General features: G+C 49.4%; 1 protein-coding gene across 1 annotated transcript in view; it reads left to right on the top strand.

The window, feature by feature from the left end:
* Positions 1 to 20000, top strand: part of LOC130534038 (adhesion G protein-coupled receptor A3) — a 98124-nt gene that overhangs the window by 11951 nt on the left and 66173 nt on the right. The window contains exons 2-7 of the mRNA XM_057047901.1: positions 344 to 415; positions 8266 to 8337; positions 10829 to 10900; positions 10989 to 11060; positions 11446 to 11609; positions 16027 to 16240. Of these exons, the coding sequence (XP_056903881.1) occupies positions 344 to 415; positions 8266 to 8337; positions 10829 to 10900; positions 10989 to 11060; positions 11446 to 11609; positions 16027 to 16240 (666 nt within the window). The remainder of the gene's footprint in view (positions 1 to 343; positions 416 to 8265; positions 8338 to 10828; positions 10901 to 10988; positions 11061 to 11445; positions 11610 to 16026; positions 16241 to 20000) is intronic.

The raw sequence follows: 20000 nt of genomic DNA, 5'->3' as shown, positions 1-20000 counted from the left end.
GTCTCACGTGAGCAGTGTGCGAGGCGATCGCGCCGACCCAGCGTTTTTAAGGCCTTTCAATCAGTTCAATATTTCTGACTGGGATGAGCTCCTTACTGGTGGTGATGGTTGTAAACCCAGTCGTAGCCTGGACCTGTAATTTATGTGGCAATTTCATCCCACATAAACCCGTATCTCTTGCTGACAACCTGCTCTCAGACAAAGATGTTATCATCTGCTGTTTGAATGAATAAAATCCTGGCATTTCTTTTCCAGAGGCTTCCATCGTTTTGGAGTGTGGGGGGGGGGGGGGTGGTTGCACTGACGTAATTTCTCTTCTGTCATGTCTGTTGTCCTTTAACAGGAACCTGAGCAACAACAAGATCTCCCTGCTGAGGAACGGCTCCTTCTATGGCCTGGCTGCCCTGGAAAAACTGTGAGTGCTTGAATTAGTAGCTTCTCTTTCCTGTCTCCATCGTCCCCAGAGACCTGCTGGCTGCCATCACCGAGGTCGGATCGCTCAGGAGCAGAAAGGCAACAAAAAAAAGGTCTTTTGGGAATTGGAGGTTTGATTCTGGTTCATTCTGAATCCCACCGCAGTAGCTTAGAAGGAGAATAAAAGCAAGAAGCTGCCGGACACCATGGAGAAGGTTTAGTTGGTGGTCGGTGATACCACAGTTCTAACGATGCAGCAGTTCCACTAATCTTAGCACGACAACAACAACAACGGTGCCTTGCTCAAAGGTGCCTCAGCAGAATGACAATAATATTTATTAGCCCAAAAACGTGAATCCTATATTCTAATTCTATAATCACCCATCTCCAGCGTTACACAAAGACTTTTAATAGCAGTTGTGTTGTGCGTGGACACACAACAGTGGAGGGGGACAGCATGTGATCATTGCGGGTGCTGTTTCGTGTCGTCAGCGCGGCCTCTGTGGACGTTCAGGATCGTGGAGCTAACGCAGGACTGGTCATATTCCAATGACGGAGCAATCGGGCATTCACGTCGACAAGCCTCCTCATCATATGCACATACGTCCCAGCGGGTCTAAAGCGCGCAGCATGATGATGAGCAGCATGATGATGAGCAGCATGATGATGAGCAGCATGATGATGAGCAGCATGATGATGAGCAGCATGATGATGAGCAGCATGATGGCTGCCCTGGAGTCAACTATTGATTGCTCTCGACCGGGCCCAGCCGGCTATTCCACCTGACGCGGGTGTTAGCGATGATGAGGAGATCAGAGATGGGTTAAAATTGCATAGCGCTGCCTCATTGATTTCCCTTTAGTCGGTCATCCTAACATGTACACGTGCACACACGCAGCGCGCACGGACTGCCTGGAATACAATTAAACGTGTTGCCCCTCCATCTTAGTGAGCGCCGGATGGCTAAATTCATGCTGAATTAAGGCCACTGAGTCCCTTTGGGGGGGCGTGTCTCCGGCCGACCTATGCAGCGTCCTGTCCCCGTCCCCTGTCTCCCTGGGCCTCATGACACCTGTCTGCTCTGTCCTCCCTCCAGCTCCAGAATGATGGACCAGTGACTGCGAGGCCTTTAAAGGCACCCAGCCAAAGGTCCATTGGGGTTGACCTCCCTGCTTTTGCTCCCCACCCCCTGTGTCGTCTCATTCTCCGGGGTTACAGCATGTCTAGCCGTTCGGAGCCACTCAGTACTTGGCAGAGGTCCGTCGGACGATGCCGCGCCAGGTAGCTGCAGTGAGTTGAAAGTGGCGGCCAACTGTTCCCTCGTCTGGCAAGGTGGCCGACGGCCTTCCTGCCCAGCTGGCTGGCTGGCTGTTGTGGTGGGTTGGTGGGCGACAGACGCGTTTAATAACCTGCGTCCATGTGTTCGCCCCGCTCGCGCCGCAGCTGTGGACCGTGCGGGACCGAATGCAAATGGCGACGCCTGGAAAAAAGAAAAGGACGTATTAGTCCATTTTGTAAAGCCCTCGGGATGAATCATGGTCGCTGGTGCTCATTCATTATTGGTTTTGTTTGATTAATCACACAAAATTGTCTGTCAGGACACAGACATTTCATGTGCGTCACAAATGAGGCTTGGCAGGGTGTTATACCGAGAGAGAGAGTGTGTGTGTGTGTGTGTGTGTGTGTGTGTTCGATATATAAAACCAGTGTGTTAATTATGGCTTCAGGGAAGATGTAACCACATCAAGAAGAGTGAACTCTAAATCATCCAATTAAAACAAACCAACGAACTAACTAAGTAACGAAGGTGCATCCTGCTCCAGAACTCCTGAACTGGTGGGATCAGGATGACATAATGGTTGCATAATGGGAATAATCTATGTTGCAAGGCCGGTGTTGGCAGCAGGGTTGGTGGGGCAGCGTTAGCATCTCAGAGGCAGATATCTCATTACACCTCAGTGGTGAATGTAGGACAGCCAGAGTACGGCTGAGAGTTTGGGGCTCTGCTGCCGCCCCCCAGCAGCTGGTGTAAAACAGCCTTCTCAGTGTCGCGCACCTAATGTGTTTTCTTATTCTGGTTCCCAGCAGAGATGATGTGTGATGATCTCTAAGACAAAAGCTAATGTTAACATGGGAACCGAACCCCAAACGTTATTGAGTCAGGACAGAGTTGCTGCCAGTTTTCTACTCCTAAACTCTTTTGGAGCCATGTTGCCTTTACCACAGACGGGTAGATACTTGACTGTCATCATCGTTACTGGGCTGGTGGTGCTACGGCGAGGACAGAACCGCCGTTTTTATGATGGATTTGCGGCACAACAGGAAGCAAGACGATGAAAAAAGTCCACATATTAGCACTTTTCAGGAGCTACCGTCATCGCATTTTTGTTTAACTCTAAACTACCTCCAATAACATTGTCTTAGATGTGCATAATCATCATCACCATCATCATCATCGTCGTCCTCACTGAGTTGCAGGCAAACACATCAGCAACGTCATCAATCCCCCCAAGGAAAAGGCTTTTAATGTGATTTGCTCCTGAGCCGAGCGTCTACTCTAAATGAACCCCTGCATGTTGGATGATGGCCTGGATCCACCCCATATGGACACAAGCCCATTACCATCAGCCAAACTGGGTCTCATGGGAGCGGAATGGGAACAAAGCCCATCACTGTTCTCTGATCAGGACACAGAATCTCGTTTTATCGTTCCCACTACAGAAGCCACCAGTGTGTGAGGGGAAAACCTGTCTGTCTGTCTGTCTGTCTGTCTGTCTGTCTGCACTGGATGGAGCTGGTTCTATGGTTTAGAGGGTCCAGACTGGTGGAGGTCAGATCAGTGTGTGGTGTCTCGGTGACTCATGGTGGGATAATGTGTTTGGAGCTGTGCTGCTTACACTCCGGCCTTCTTGGTTACAGCTCCAGTGTCGCTGCAGTAGCCACGGCATTAATTGTTATGACAGACGGGACACCAGCTTTGGATCCGAGTGTCCAAATATTTTTATTGAGAGCAGCTGTTTTGTTTTTTTTGGTCTAGACTGAGGAATTCCGAGGCACCGGCCGGGGTCGTTGCCGAGCGACAGTGTCAGGATTCAAAAAGGCAGCTGTGGAGGCTCCGTCTGAAATGGGGACGTCTTTTCTAAAGCGCCGGCGTGGCGGGACGACAGGGAGGGGATTGAAGGACACGTCGGCAGAACATCAGGGGTCAGGGGTCAGGGGTCAGTGACGGATGAAGAGAATGAGAATGACGTTGACGTGCTGGCAATAACACATCAGCAGCAGCATTCTTCAGCACCCCTGGGTGCAGATGTGGTGGCTTTTATGGCAGCGTTTTAGATCCGACTGAGCAAAAGGGCAGTTTAGATTTGCCCACCATTCTTCTAATTTGTGTCCTTTTATGTGAGAAGAATGACAGCCAGCATCTACAGCGGTGAAGCGGCTCTTTTGCCAAGAGCGGTGGGATGAATCCTTAAATGGACCAATGGAAGGGCTTATTGTTATTTTGATCAGGTTACTGTTGCTAGGCCACAGCTGAGCTCAGATACTGACCAAGTTTGGAGAGAAACTCCAGTGCTGCTGCTGTTTGGGGTCCTCTTCATGACTAATTGTCTCCCATAATTTAAAATCAACGCGTAGGTGGAACGCCTGTAGTGTCAAGAGTTGTTTGCTGCTTTTTTCTTGTTGTGATTATGATTCTTGTTTTTAAAGCACCACAAAGAAGCTCATCAAACGCACCCCAAGAAAGAATTCACTTTCCACTTTCCTTGAACTCTTTGCTTTGTTCTGATAGAAATCTCTCATAATGAGTGCAGCCTTGACAAAAAGACACCGTTACTGGGCTCTCTGTGTCTCCTCCCCACTTTTTATGTTTTCCCGTGACTGTTTTCGTCGTAGCTCTTCTAACTTTAATAACGTTTGTTCCTCTTTGTTGCTCTGAGGCTGCAGGGAAATCTTTAAAAATCACACTGAATGTGCAGTAAGTGCTGCTCATCCACCTACTGGGAATAAAACACACTTTGTGGTGTGCGACACCTGTTATTCATCAGCCCGATGTGTGTGTGTGGTGTGCAACATGTAAAGCAGGCTAAGCTAAATGAGTGTTAACCGCCTCTAATAGGCCACTTATTTTGCTATATGTCTTCCCAGCAAGATTGAATAATTTATTTTTGCCCCTTGGTGCTGGGATGTTTACTGTATGTAACATTTCCATAGCGCAAACACCACGGGAAAGGCTGTCATAATGCATAATCAGCACATCAGCAGCCCGATGTATGAATATTTAACACGGGAACAAATGGCTTTAATGAGCAGAGTTTACGTTAGCATCAAGCTTATTTCAAACCTGCAGCTGCTGCGGCTGCTAGCGGGGCCACGCTAGCTCCGTTTCTGCCGAGGTCCGGAGGAGAAGCAACACCTGAGGAGAGAAAACTGGGAATAAAAGAATTGGAATAAGCTTGATTTGCTATCGCGCTGCTTCCCGATGGTTGCTCCTCAGAGAACCGTCCCGTAGAGAACACGTCAACCCCGCTGTCGCCGTTGCACCGTACGCGCCGTGAAAAATAACGACGGGTTCTCCAGGCCTGTACCCACCATCCAGCTTCTTCATTTTGCTGTGATTATATGAGAAATGTGTCCAGAAGGATCTTCAAGAAGCCTTCTAGAAGGTTGATTTTTGCTATTTTGGTGAATTGAAATCATTTGGAGGTGAAGGAAACGACGTTTCAGGCTGCTCTTTTCTATAAGGAGAACAATGTAAGGCGACATCAGTGAGAAATATGATGTCAAAGTCCAACGTTGCTTCACTTCATTAAGTGACATCATGAAACCCATCAGGGCTCTATTCTTCCCTCCTGTCGGAGCCGGTAAACGGCTTCAGTCGAGGTTTTTATATATTTATTGTTTACCACGTAGAAGCGTTTGCAAGTCTGGTGGTGCGTTAATGGTGTCAACAGAGAGTTGGAACTTAATGAAGCTTTGATTATTATTATTATTATTGTCATTATTGTCTTGTTTTCAGAGGCTGCTGGCTCTGCCCACTGTTGATGAGTGTGTGTGTGTGTGTGTGTTATATTCTCACACACCTTTCAGCGTGTGAAGTGGTAATCACCGAGGCCCATTAGAGTCACACAGGGTCACAGGTCACATGACTTGTGAGGGGCGGAGCTATACGCTGCAGTTTAAACGGATTGGGAGGCACTTCGGGAGCTTTTGAAACATCGACCACAGAAGTTTAAACTGAGGGTGGCTCCTGCTCCTCAAGCACGCCGGCCCGTGGGAGTCAAGCGGCTTTTGTTTAAACATTCATCCTCTGAGAGGCTCCAGATGTGTCTGCAGTAGCTGGTTCTGCTGGTGCACAACAGCCTCCAATGTTATGTTATGTGTAACATCGTAAAGTTCCAAATCAGCCGCCATCATTTTCTCTGCTTTGGTTTGTTGGGACAAGCGTGAAATTCCTGTCGTGTCCTCATTTCTTTAGCATGGACGTGGTGAGGACATAGTTAAGGAAGCCTGGCGAAGTCAATCTCCTGTTACACTGATGTGCAAACATTCCAATTTGATCTATTTACTGCTCGGAGTTGGTCTCATCCTGTTTGGATTAGCAGCTGTATGAATCAAAGTGACAGAGGAGGATGCAGAATAAGGATGCTAAATGGACTTTCAACTAGTTTCCTCTGATTGTCTCAACGTCTTGGCAGCCGTCCTGCTGCATTGTGCGGCGGACCTCGCCCGTCTGGAGCGTTTTATAACGCGCTACTTTGTAGATTTTCGTTGTCTCGGATGGGATTCGTCATTACATCATTTGTTTATGGGACCTTAAAGTGGGGCTAAAACAGGAAGCCAGTAGAAGGTTCGTCGTCCTCTCGGACCCCGGAATAAGACCAGCTGTGTGAGACGTCTGCTCTGGGAGCTACACACTCGCTGCGTGTTGCCTTCAGGATCTGACACAGAAACGGTGGTTAAGTCCTTGTGGTGTGGTTGTGTCCCTCTCCTCCCCTCCCCCTGCCCCTTGACTGGCTGCTTTCTGCTGCATTGTTTCCTCACATTGTCTCAAAGGCTCGTCCTCTTCATTTCACCAGGATTGTGTCTTTCCCATTTCTTCATCCTGTCTTTACTCATTTCTAGACGGGATGATGAGCTTAGCTGTCGTTTTTTCCATTTCCATTCCAACGCAACGCAGGTTTAATGGGGCGTTTGGGAAGCTCACGTGCGTTTATTTGAGTCTTTTCTGGAGGAGCGACACTCCGGAACATTTTGATTCAGTTTATGATGGTTCCGGTGGGAACCTGAAGCACAAGCTGGTCGAGGACGAGCTGGAGGTCCAACCGATTGCGCCTCGGCCTGGAGATGACACCCAGTCGCGAGGTGAATGGAATCTTCTGTGAATGATGGATTTGGTCCGGCAAGTCGTTTATCCTAACGTCTTGATCTGGGAACATCAGCAGGATGGATGTGTTAGACTCTTCATTTTTAAATATCCTCTCACTGGTACTGTTGAAGTGAGATCTGCTGACACTTATGTTGGTCGTGCTCCAGTCAATCAGCCCCAACATGTTGGATAAATAACACGGATCATCTCATAAGCAGGCTGGTGATTAGTGATCCCATCAGAGCTCCCAGCAGGACAACACGTGCCCCATAAACACCTCCTCACCGTGGAGGAGAGATGATGTCAGCGGCGGCCCCAGAAACCCCCCTAAAGATCCCCACCTGCTGCACGTCCAGCTCCGACCTGTGGTGGCGCAGGCACGAGGATTCAGGGATGACAGCAGCATTCCGGAGGCAGATCCTGTGACATTTCTGGAACAGTTCTGGGCAAATGGAAGGCAGGTAGACCATGAATCTACATTTCTCGGATTGAGTCCTTCCTGCATGGGGAAGAACTCAGTCACCAAATGTCTTAGGTTCCTCCCCGTTCCTTCCCAGAATTCCCAGTGGCTTCTCCAGCTCCTGACTTACCCGCCTGTCTCACTATTTCTGCCGAGGGGCCGCAGTCACACGTGTGTCCATTTATCCGATCCCTCCCTTTTTTAACTCCACATAATGAGTTTAAGTCGTACGAATCCACGTCAGCGATCCCGACTCTTGAATAACAGTAATAAAAGAAGCAGCCATGAATCCTGTTTATGGACGCTGTTGCTTTTGTTGATGCTTCCCTAAAATCTTCCGAGGAAATCTGCATAACTTCGTGTAATTGAGCTCCGGCTTTGATGGGGCACTTGGGTGGAGTTCGCTATCACCCCCCCCCCCCAAAGACAAATAAAGAGACTTGTGTCATTACCTTCGTTTTCACTTCGGAGCAGCGGCTGCTTCGCCGACGGTCCCAGCAGCCTCCTCGTTTTCCGCCCGTTTTTTTTAAACCCTGGCAGTCGTCGGGTTCTAAACTAAACAGAAAGTTCGACCGGACTCCTGTTTACATTTGGGTGAATGTAAAACACACCTTTGTGTTTGAATTCCAGTGGTTACACTGTACACGGTTCAAGGGTTGCAGGGACACATTTTCAGGAAATTTACTTTGGTGTGCAAAGAAACCCAAACAGGAGTTTCATATTTTTAGCCCGTGTTTGGGGTGGACGGTGGGGGTGGACGCGCCTGGCTGCAAACCACGACATGAGCACTGGATGTGGACAATGTGCAGGAAATAGATTATTACTGTGGAACTAACGACTGCTAGTTAACTAAAATAAACAGCCCGAGTTTCTGGCAATTTCAAGATCCTTGAACGTGCAGATTTTCACTTACGCTCTTTTAGGTTTGACTGATACTATCGGAGACGTTCCGTGTTTTTGTTGTCGTTAAAATGAATTCATCCAGACAGAAGATGCCTAACTTTTAATTTTCTCGCACCTCCAGGGACCTGAAGAACAATCTGATAAGTACGGTGGAGCCTGGGGCCTTCCGGGGTCTGCTGGCCTTGAGGAGACTGTGAGTATGATGGAGCCGCCCAGACACCTTCTGAAGGGCTACCGCTGGACACACTCCTCTAAAATAACAAATTGTGTGTGTGTGTGTGTGTATCTATAACTTAGAGTGGGTAACAGAAAAGATCAATATTCAACACTTTATTATTGTTAATCTCCGCCATTGTTCAGATGATCACCAGACCCTTTCAACCATAAGAAGCTAAACCATTTTAACAATTCCTAAACTATGTTGAACCATGTTTTAAAAAGTTACGCAACATTTAAAAAAAACAAAACTTTCATCTTGAATAAATCTTAACTGAACAAATCTACTGCAATTCTGCTCAAAATCTGTTCCATTTTATAAACACACTTTTTAGCTACTGTCGAATGCTTCCCGGTGGGTAGTTAGCATTAGCATTGTAGCTTTCCTGTCGCGTAGCGAAGCGTCGCTCCACATTGTGCTGCTTCGCCGTCATCACAGTCGCCCCACAAATGCAACACACACACCTTCCTTTCACAGTAGTAAAACATGACTCTTCCTCCCATTCACTCTGAAAATGATAAATTTACTGTCTTCTTTTTGACATGTTTTTGGGGTAGAAAATTGCCCTCCACTCACCATCTTCACTGCCCGCTCGTTTATTCTCACCTTCACTTTATTTAGATTTTTATTTATTTTTAAGACATTGTCATTTTAAAATCTATGTAAATGCAGGTGTGATTTAAAAAAAAAATTGCGGTAGAAAAATTTTCTTAGACGCACCTCACTTTTGCTATTTTTAGAACAGGCTTGATCTAGACCAAAAGCCTTTACGTTCACGTTAACACAGAGAGGCAGCGACAACGGGAGCAACGGAATCTCCAGGATTTTGTCTTACTGCCAGAGGGCGCGTCGGATGGATGTGCTGTAGGACATGAAACGCTCTCACCATTAGCACACAGGTGAAAAGTGGAACTTTAATATACACGAGCAGAAAGAGCTGCTCATTCAGACGTGCGCGTAAAGGAATTAGGCTCCAGTTCAATTGTATCCCATTCAAAATGAAGTCCGCTGAAATATGAACTCCATTTTCCCCTTAATGGTGATGGGAAAAGTAAAGGGTGTGTTGCGTGCGCCACGACGCACGATTGTGCACGGTGCTGCGGGGCGTCGAGGGATCTGAACCTGATGAGGAGCTGCTGGTTGTGGCCATAGTGGATTCAGCGTGAGGCCGCCACCCACCCTGGAGCTTTAGTTCCCCCCATACAGGAAATGTATGAATTTAAAGCTCAGAGAGTGTCATAGTGTATTTTTGTGTGTGTATATGTGCTCTTTGCCATCAGGAGCAAAGAACATTGTTCATCAGGAGGACTCCCCTCTCCTCTCCTCTCCTCCTCTCTCTCCTCTCTCCTCTCCCTCCTCCTCCTCTCCTCTCCTCTCCTCTCCTCTCCTCTCCTCTCCTCCTCTCCTCCCTCCCCCCTCATTCTCCTCTCCTCTCCTCTCCTCTCCTCTCCTCTCCTCTCCTCTCTCTCCTCTCCTCTCCTCTCCTCTCCCCCTCTTCTCCCTCCTCTCCTCTCCTCCTCCTCTCCCCCCCTCCTCCCTTCCTCCCCTCCTCTCCTCTCCTCTCCCCCTCCTTCTCCTTCCTCTCCTCCTCTCCTCTCCTCTCCTCTCCTCTCCTCTCCTCTCCTCACTCCTCTCCCCCCCCTTCTCCTCTCCTCTCCTCCTCTCCTCTCCTCTCCTCTCCTCTCCTCTCCTCTCCTCTCCTCTCCTGGGGTCAGGCCCTGGGATTCTGGAAAGCGCCTTGAAACAATTTTGATTGTATAAGACGCTCTATAAATAAAGACTGATCGTCCCACCTATATGACCTTTGACCTGAGCCAAAAGATAGAGACGCGTAATTTGACGGATGGATTGAGGCAAAGCTTTAATCCGAGCTCCTGTTGTGAGCTCCTGGTCGTCGTATCCTTGCCTCCTCGGCTCCTCTCATCCCAGCGTTCTACATTTAGTCTTCAGAGTGACTGACATGATTGCAGCCTGATAGTTAGTGGGATCTGGGCTGGCACACATGCGCGCGGTGAGTTATAGCCGCACTGATTTGGTGGCGCGTGTGCTCTGTGGGAGCAGCAGGCTGCTAATTTAAGTGCTCCCCAACCGGTGATTACTCGAGTGCTCTACTTATTTTCCCACAGCTGCTCCAGCACAAGCAGCTCTTTAATTTCCTAGCGCGAGGGCACCCAGCCACCGACCCAACGACCACTCGTGTAAGGAAGCTCCGTCCACATGTGTGTTGGGCGTGTGTGTGTGTGTGTGTGAGACAGCTGTGGGTGGAGGGAAAAGGTTGGAAAAGGTCAAGTCAGATATTCCAGGAGGTTGAAGGAAGAGGACATCAGCTCACCCTCAAGTCCTGTGTTGTACAACGTGCATCTCACCGCCGTCCACGTGTCTTTTTAGCGCGGCGCTCATTTTCCCAGCTGCCTTATCGGTAAACTTGATAAACTTGAGTCAAAGAATCTCTTGCTTGTCTTCACAGGGACCTGTCCAACAACAGGATTGGCTGTCTTCACCCCGACATGTTTGCTGATCTGGGCAGCCTCCTCAAACTGTGAGTTCTTCTCAGATTAAAAAGAGCGAGGAGCTCCACGTGGATTAAAGGAGGCAAACAGAAAACCTGTTTTTGTTCCCTCCAACAGGAATTTATCTGGGAACATCTTCTCCACTCTGTCAGCGGGACTCTTCACACACCTCGTGGCTCTCAGAGTGCTGTAAGGACATCCTCATCATCTCTGGTTTAGCCGTGCGCGCTCGTGAACTCAGGGGCAGCGGGACTACTTTTTTTAGTTTCCCACCTCAAAGTTGCCCCTGCCGAATTTATGACTTTATGAGTCGAAAGGCTTGAAGTCCTGTTGCCTTTGGGGACGAGCACGACCTGGACCACTGAGCTACGCTTGCATAATGAAACACACACGTATGATTGAATGAATGAGTAAACGGTGACGTGGAAGCAGCTTCATTTCATTAGTAATGGGGTTTATTTTTGATTTAGCCGGCCGCTAATCTGATCTAACGCTGAATATTCTCCTGGGGTGGGGGGACAGAAGCATTCACGTGTGCACGGGTCGGGCGTTACACTGTTTTTTTTCTGCCCAGGCACTTCAGCACAGACGCTTTGTTCTGCGACTGCCAACTGAAGTGGTTGCTCCTCTGGGCTCGAAGCAACGCGGTGAAGATCGGCAACGACACGGCGTGCATGTTCCCCGCCCGCCTCCGAGGACTCGAGCTCCGTGGCCTTCGTGAGCATCAGCTCCAGTGTGGTAAGATCCTAACGAATCCTAATTGTTAGCTACGGACCGAGTTGTGTTTGACTGAAGATCCATTTCAGGGTCTTACCAGGAACCAGGTGACACCAAGAAAGGAGGGTTTGATTAGGTGTCAAACTCTGGCCCGTGGGCCAAATTTGGCCCGCAATGTAATTATATTTGGCCCGTGACTTTGTCCTAGTTTTGAATTTTGGCTCAATGGGTATTTGAGTTTGACACCTCTGTTTTAGAGAAATCCAAGCTTCCAACTGATAAACCCTTTAAATGAAATCTGTCTGACAAAATGAACCCACAAATTAACGCGCTCCTCTTTTTAGCAGAGCAAGAACATTGTGTTGTCAATTAGGAGATGATTAAGCAGAGGTGCTCTTCACTCTCCACGCTTCTCCTTCCACCTGCTGGTAAATGTTGAAAGAGGTGATGTGAAAAATCGACCTCCACCGAAAGGAAACGTCTGTCTCGGAGGCCAGAGCTTCGGAATGCTCCTTTAATTCCTGAGTGCAGCTCAAGGTGCAACGAAACGTGCGTGCAGACTCAGTCACGTCCAGCTCTTCAGTGAGTAGCTGAGACTGAGAGACGTGGTGTTGGGACTCGTAAATGTAAATACGTCAGCAAAAATGATGAGAAATCAGATACCCTGAGATGGAGGCGCAGGAGAAATGGCAGTAAATGTCTCGGGACTCTAGATTGAATTTTCAAACCCTGACACATCGAATCAAATTAGGATTAATGTGTTGTTGTAGGAGAGACGTCCTGGAGATTAGGTTCAGGCCTTCGAAGTGGAGTTGTGTGAAAATGTTAAAATAATACCAATGATAATTACAATAGTAATAAAATGCTCTCGCTTGATCTGCTGTAAGGATCTCAGAACATTTCATTACAACATTTTTATTTATGACTTTAGCTCTCTTTGCTGTGTGAAATCTCTGAGCAAAGAGGAATTTCAGCCTTTTCCCAGGCCCGCCTCCCTCGCCGTCTCCCGTCCGTCACTATCTCCCTGCTCAGCCTTGCGGTCCACAGGGGAATTGTATCTCATATGCGATAGAATCATCCGCCTCTGCTCCTTACATCTGGTTTCACAAAAGCGATATTGCCCTGGAATGAGAAAATCATTGGCCAGTAGTGGAGCATGTCCATGTGTGCAAAGTGAAGGGAGGCATTGCATGAGGACGCTCCGAATGGAAGATGTGCCCAAAACGAGGACTCAAGTGGTGGCACCTTGTGGAGAAGGTTGTGTTTTTACATCCACAGCAGCCTCATCCTGAAAGGCCTCGCATGTAATCCTAATTATATGTGTTTTGCACTCGCACGGAACAATCCGAAGCAATTGCAGGGTCGTTCAGACAAAGAGCCAGGAGTGGTATCCAGTGGCAGGGCGAGGAGCGATCCTGTCCAGCCCCAAAGCATCCATTATGGGATTACAATGATAACATTCTGGGCCGTCTGCTTTCGCCATGCTTGGATCCATTCACAGCACCACTCCGTCCATGTTGCATTCGCCATTTCCAATTGGAAATGGTGTGTTTGTGTAAAGTCCATATGTTAAATGTTGTTTGAGCCCCCCCCCCTCACCACGGTTCAAAGGGATCGTCTTGTTTCTGGTATCTCTGTCACCAAATGCATGGTTTTAATTCTCCAGCTGCAGGTTCCGGCGTGGCGCCGGTCTCCCAAAACCGGCACGGTTCAGGTGTTGCATGTAAATGAGGGGTAACGACGAAGCCCCTGCAGCTTCCTGTCGTGATCAGGTGCTTCCTGTAGACGGGAGCAGACATCTGTCTTCAGCCACAGCTTCCTGTTTTCTTCAAGACGTCTGGAATAAGAAGCCCAGAATGCCCAGAGCTAAATCCTATTCCCTTGAGTCACTATGGCAACATTTCTAGTGCAAAAACAAAGCAGGGCAGTTGGTCTTTAGGGGCCTTAATGTCTCTTTGAAAAGTCATTTTTAGCATAGCCATGTAGGTTCTCTTATATCCAGGTCCATAAAGGTCTGGCGGAGCGTCAACTGGACTGTGGCCGTTCATGTTCTGTCAGGTAGCTCAGATTCGGGGTGGAAAAGGGATCCTTTACCTTTGTGTTTTTATCTTTTATTGGCTTACAATGACCTTGCACAGCCCCTTTTCATGAACCAGATGGTCCATCCTGAGCTGTGCAGCCACTGTGGACCATCCGTGCTGGTTATGTCTTCAGTGCTTGTTCTGTAACATGACAACAAGGCTAAAATAAATTAAAATGAAAAGGACTTTAACCTCCATCTCAGTCAAATAATCAGCCTGACATATTTATGACCGTGGAAAAAGGCTTCTGGCCTCTCGTTAGCTCCTCCATGAGGACTCCGGGGTGCTCCTGGGTCTGGGACGACAGACACAATCCCTCCATCCTGCCCTGGGTCTGTCTCAGGATCCACCCAGAGATGCACTGACCTCTTTCAGGAGGCGTCCGGACCAGATGCCTGAACAACCTCAAGAGAAACAGCAGCTGTGCTCAAATTGCTCAAGCTAATTCCATCTGTAAGGCTGAAGCTAGCCCCCTTTCTCAGGACGCCGCTTCACAAGGTGAGCTGAAGGTCAGAGCCCATAGTAGGAGAGCTTCTAGCCTGTGTTCCCTTGGCATGGAGCGTTGCAGGAAGGCTGACAAGCCTGTGGTGTTTGAGCATCCCTCTAGTCCCCGTTCATTAAGAGAGGATCTAACGCATGCAGGCTGCATCATCACTCGCCGTCTGCTATTAGCAAACCTGATTGTTTGCCTATTCTGCCTCCACACTGATGTGATGAATGAAGGTGCTGGCTCGCTCTCCTCCTAAAATAATTCAGCAGCGTCATTAAGCAGCTTGTTTGATGGCACAGGGAGTGAAACAAATAGTGACGCTCTTTATCACGGGGAGATGAAAGTATTCCGGATTATAAGGAGCGCTGCTTCTAATGTGTGAAGGTCTAAAACCAACCATCATAGCAGCAGCTTTGATTCCATCTTTTTCTGGAATTTCAAAGAATTTGATCGATTTGATTGCGGACTGTAAAAGCCTTTAATAATCACGACGGCAGCGTCCACAAAGCCCCGCGACTGCGTTCAATTTAGCATCAGAAAGCGAGCAACAGCGCCGCTGCTACTCCAGCACCCGATCACCGTGTTGCCGCCCCCGTTCTCCCACGTGCACATAACCAGTGATTGCATTTTGTTCTGACAGGGCCAAGCAGACAGCCACATTACGACCCTTGTTTGCATTAGCATCAGGCTGGTCACCAGAGAGCAGAACCTTCACGCTAACGGGGGGAGATGCTAACGGGAAAACCCAACGTCAGTCGTAGATTTGAAGTTATTCCGTAAATGTGTGACAGCCAAAAGCATCCAGGAAACTGAGATCACGGCGCCGCGTGTGGTCGTCAAAGCGCCGCCACGACGCCGCGTCTCGTGTTCATCTGTGAAGATGTCGGCAGATCGCTCCGCACAGCGACTTCACGGGTTTTTTTGTCCTCTTAGCGTTCAGACTGTGAGCCCTGAATGGCCTGTCTGTCAGCAGGAAACCTGACGGCGAAGCTGGGGTTCTTTGGATCACTTCCAGAGAAGTGTCTCTTCCCAGCTAATGTGCTCGGAGGAAATTCCCAAAGAAGGGAGCTGGAAGGATCTGCTCTAATCCTGGATGAAAATAAATCAATAAGCACATGCGACCGAACCAGGGAACAGTGGGATTTCTCCCAGATGTGACATTACGTTCGGGGAATCTTTTAAGAAACAATCTTTATTTTTTTTCCCCCCTCAAAGCGTTCCGTCTTTGTTTCTATGGTTATTGTGACAAATGGGAACGACCCTTTTTGTGGAGCTCTGACATCATCGTTTTTTTCCCCATAGATGAGAGAATTGCGAGGAAAGCCTATAATCAAACCGCATTTATAGCACGCATGCAAATTCCTATTCAATAATTCCTTCGACATTTCCCCCCATTCCACAACTGCATGTTGTTGGAACCGCGGAGGATTACTGGAGCGTCGCTTCATCCCACATCTGCAGTGATTAGATCAACGGGGGTCCTGAGGGACTCCCACTGGAATATTCCCACCCTTGCCGGGACACTTCCCCCACCAGCTAATCTGCTCCTTATTGGGGGTTTAATCTCTGGAAGGCTGCAGGTGAGTGATCACATCAGTGGCAGCGTGGAGAGTCAAGGAGAGTCCAGCTCAAGGCTCTTCTCCGTTATCAGCTGTTCATCTAACACGGCAACAGCAACAACATGTAGCAACGACGGCGGCGGGGTCTTGCTAACTTCTGTGAGTTAGCATTTTATAGGATTTGTGATTCACCTTCATGCTTGTTGTTTGCATTCACTCTGGAACAATTAACCTCTCAAAGAACGCCGTCTCGGGGACGTTGAGCGTCTGACCCCCGCTGTCCTCTTTGTCCTCCCGTCCTGTTGCAGACGGACCCCTGGAGCTGCCCCTCTTCCAGCTCATCCCCACCCAGAGGCAGCTGGTCTTCCGCGGGGACCGCCTCCCTCTCCAGTGCACCGCCTCCTACCTGGACCCGTCGGTGGAGCTGCGGTGGCTTCACGACGGGCGCGCCGTGACCACGCTGGAGGACGGCGGCGTCTACGTGGAGGAGACCCTTCTCCACGATTGCTGCCTGCTGACCAGGTACTCACGGAGGGGCGGAGCCAAAGACGCGGGTTGATGAGCAGAGACGGGAGCCGCGATTTACCGCTTTGTTTTCAGCCCCTGTGGTAAATATATGACGGGACAGGGCGGAATTGGCTCGGCAGCGTGCCAGCACCTTCCAGCGGGCCGTCTCCAGAGGTCATCGGCACGCCGCCGCCCCCGCGGCGCCAGCGGAGCGCGTCCGCTGATTACACACGCTGGCAGTAACAGATGCTGGATCCTAATTAGGGTGATAAAGCAAAAACAGTGGCTTCACACGTTTGTCAGATAGATGAGCCACCATCCTCCCCCTGCCTCTGAGATGCCTGAACACGGGTGTGTGTGTGTGTGTGTGTGTGTGTGTGTGTGTGTGGTGTGTGTGTGTGTGTGTGTGTGTGTGTGCTCCTAAATCCACTTCCGTGATGCTGTGGAAGCAGGAGCGCCGTGCTGCTGATTGCTTTAACCGCTCTCTGTTTTCACTCGGCCCCTCCACCATAAATATTGACGACGCTCCGACAGAAACGCACGGGCGTGTCAACACCCCCACGACGCTCGGAGTCGTTCGCTCCGGCGGGAAGGACGCCGGCCGCTTTTCCGTCCCACAACGGAAGTCGATAACTTTTCACCTCCATTATGAGGCCGCTCACCGATTAACGTCCTCGGCGATCCCTCCGGAGGAGACGTTTTAATGGCGGTCTATCAAAATGCCTGCAGAGGGAAGAAAAAAAGGGAAAAATAGTCCCGTTTTAGGAACACACACAGAGTGCAGCCCAGGATCTGAGGAAAGAAAGTTCCTAAGCAGGCTCCTGACTGACATCTAGAACTGGGACGTTGTGGAACACCTCTCGGATGTCTTTCATCACGGCGTGTAAACAGGAGCGCGGCACGCTGCGTCTGACTGATATTCCGACTTTCTGCACACGCATTCCTCTCAACATCTCCCCAGCGGGTCGGAGGACGCGGCGCTTGGAACGTTGAGTCGGTTCAGTCGTGCTGAAGTTTGGTCCAACGCAGGAGGTGCGACGTGTGTTGAAAAGGGAGCGTTCCGGGGTCGACTCCCGATGGAATGTGCAGAATTCCTCATCACTCCGACGCTGATTGGGGCCTACTCGGAATGACCCGGCGCGCTGCACTTGTACACACAAATAAAGTAATGTTCTCCCCAAATGGAGCCTATTCAGGTCATGTTGGTCTTGGCACCTTGAAAGGCTCCCTCCTAAAAAAGAGGGGTGTGTGTGTGTGTGTGTGTGTGTGTGTGGGGGGGGGGGGGCAAATCAGGGAGACGCAGACATCATTTCCATAACTGATGACTGTAAAACAAAGCTCCATCCAACAAAAACAATCTGCTGCGTCTGGGCCCGGATTTAGCCTCAACGCTCGGCTCCGTCTTAAATTGCACAGTTGACAGAGGTGTGTGTGAGTGTGTGTGTGTGTGTGTGTGTGTGTGTGAGAGAGAGAGAGGTTAAACTTCTGTCAAGTCCAGAATAGAACAATGTTATATCTTAAGTCTGTGGGGGAAAAAACAGTCGTTTTTTTAACGTTCCTGGTCCCTGGTCCAGGAACGGTGGGTCCCTGGTCAGATATAACGTCTCCAGCGGGTCCTTGGTCCGGGTTTCCTCCCGGATGGACGTGCCCGGACCACCTCAGCTGGCTCCTCTCTCCACAGCAGCAGCAGCTCTGCTCGGAGCTCCTCGGCTTATCTCTGAGGCCGAGCCCGGCCGCCCTACGGAGGGAACTCATTTCAGCCGCTCCTGTCGTCATTACCCCCCGGATGAAGGTGGGAGGCAGATTGAGAGGGTCTCGCCTTCCCACTCCGCTCTCGCTTCCCCACAACGGGCCGACTCAGCGCCCATAACGGCCTCATTTAATTACAATCTCATGAAGATAACAGCACAAAAACCGCCCCCCAGCAGGAGCCTGTTGGAATGATGAGCGGCGCTGATGGATCAGAACTGTCAGTCAGCCTTGGAAACAGCACAGCGGCTCCCGCTCCGGGCTCCGTTAAGTCCCGGTCTGGCTCTCCCTGGAGGTGCTTTTGCTACTTCTTCTCAGCGCACTATTAGCTCGTGCCGCAGGATGACAGCAGGCTGGAGGAGGCGGAGCTGTGGAATTAGATGAACTAACCCTAACCCGGGCGTGAGGGGGCCTTAATGAACCCCCGAGACGGGTCACCCGTCCACCACAGGACACTCTCATGCCTACAGGGGTGAGATAGGGTCTCAGGGTAGACATGCAGATCCCACAAGGATAGCTAGAACTTTCTACTAGCGGTCACCTGTGCTAACTGCAGCGCTAACAAGCCGCCCAATAAAACCAGTTAGCTAGTTTTCTAAGATATCGGATCCACTTTGATGGCTGAAAACGCAGGACACATTTTTACATTTCATTCTTAATGGCCGCGATAAAGCTACAAATTCGCCCTCCCGCGCTGGAACATTTGCCGGGCCGAGAGGACAGATTGGACGTTTACAGTCCCGTAAGCAACATTATGTAAACAGATTGTTAAATATCGGTGAACAAGCATAAATGTTCCTAATTAGACCCTGGGGAAAACCTCCACAATGGTGCAGTGTTGCTGTGGATGTAGGTCAGTGCTTTCTGTGTGTGTGTGTGTGTGTGTGTGTGTGTGTGTGTGTGTGTTGTGTGTGTGTGTGTGTGTGTGTGTGTCCCTGTCCTACTGCTGGTAGCTTTCTGGGCCAATTTCCTCATGTGTTTGAGGGGACCACCCGGGGTTTTTTTTTGTTTGTTTGTGTCCTCTGTCTGGCTGTGGGGACATTTCGTGATGTGTCTTCAGCAAACATTCTGTGTGTGTGTGTGTGTGTGTGTGTGTGTGTGTGTGTGTGTGTGTGTGTGTGTGTGTGTGTCATGGTTATAGGGGACAAATGCAGCAGCTCCGTGTCACACCTGACACCCACCAGAGTCTTTTATATTTGCATATGCTAATCAAATTAGCCTCTTTAACGTACCATAAAGCACCCGATTCATTATTTGAACACTTTTCTGAAATAATAATGATTTATTGGCACAACAAGGACCCTAAGAGGAACCCGATATTGATCATCTCTGCACCCGCGTGGACCTCTGCTGCACAGAAGGTTCAAGTAGGAGCAAAGCAAATACGTCTAATTAGCTTTGCGATGAGTTATGGCTGCTCAAGTAAACAGATTAGCTAATGAATCAGAAGAAATGGGCTGTGATTCGTCTTGATTAGTCCCCATGTTAACTGATTATTGTGACTTGTCAGGCGGGGTTACGTAAATACCAATAACAGAAATATGAAGCAATAGCGAAGCTTTCTTCGTTCGTATGGATTGATTCCCAACACGCGGACCTACTTTCCAAAATGAAACACAGGAAGTAACTTTTTTCAGCCTCTGTCGGTGTGTTTGAGCGGCGGTTTGACGTTTTAATTCGGCCCATGTGAGGACCTCGATGAATAATCAGATGAATGACATCACCGTGATCCGGACCAGCTGGATGACATCACACCGCGTCGTGAGCAGACCTGTTGGTGCTCCGTCTCGCACGCCGGGACGCGACCCAAGCGGAGAGCAGGTGGCTGCGGAGTTGCAGGCGAAAACAAGCCGGTTTTTATTCCTTTCCTTATTCCTTTCTGTGGGTTTAACACGGGAGGGAAGGTCAGCGCGGCTGCTGTGAAATATTAACATTGAAATACCCTGTGCTCCTGGCAGGCTCTCAGAGGGCCGCGCTGGAAAACCCGCCGCTGCTCATAAACCGCCTCTTTTATATTGGGCCCATC

The sequence above is a fragment of the Takifugu flavidus genome, chromosome 11, assembly GCF_003711565.1.
Source record: "Takifugu flavidus isolate HTHZ2018 chromosome 11, ASM371156v2, whole genome shotgun sequence".
Lineage (NCBI taxonomy): Eukaryota > Metazoa > Chordata > Actinopteri > Tetraodontiformes > Tetraodontidae > Takifugu > Takifugu flavidus.
Note: the sequence above shows the minus strand (reverse complement) of the source record. Positions and strands in the feature narration are given on the sequence as shown.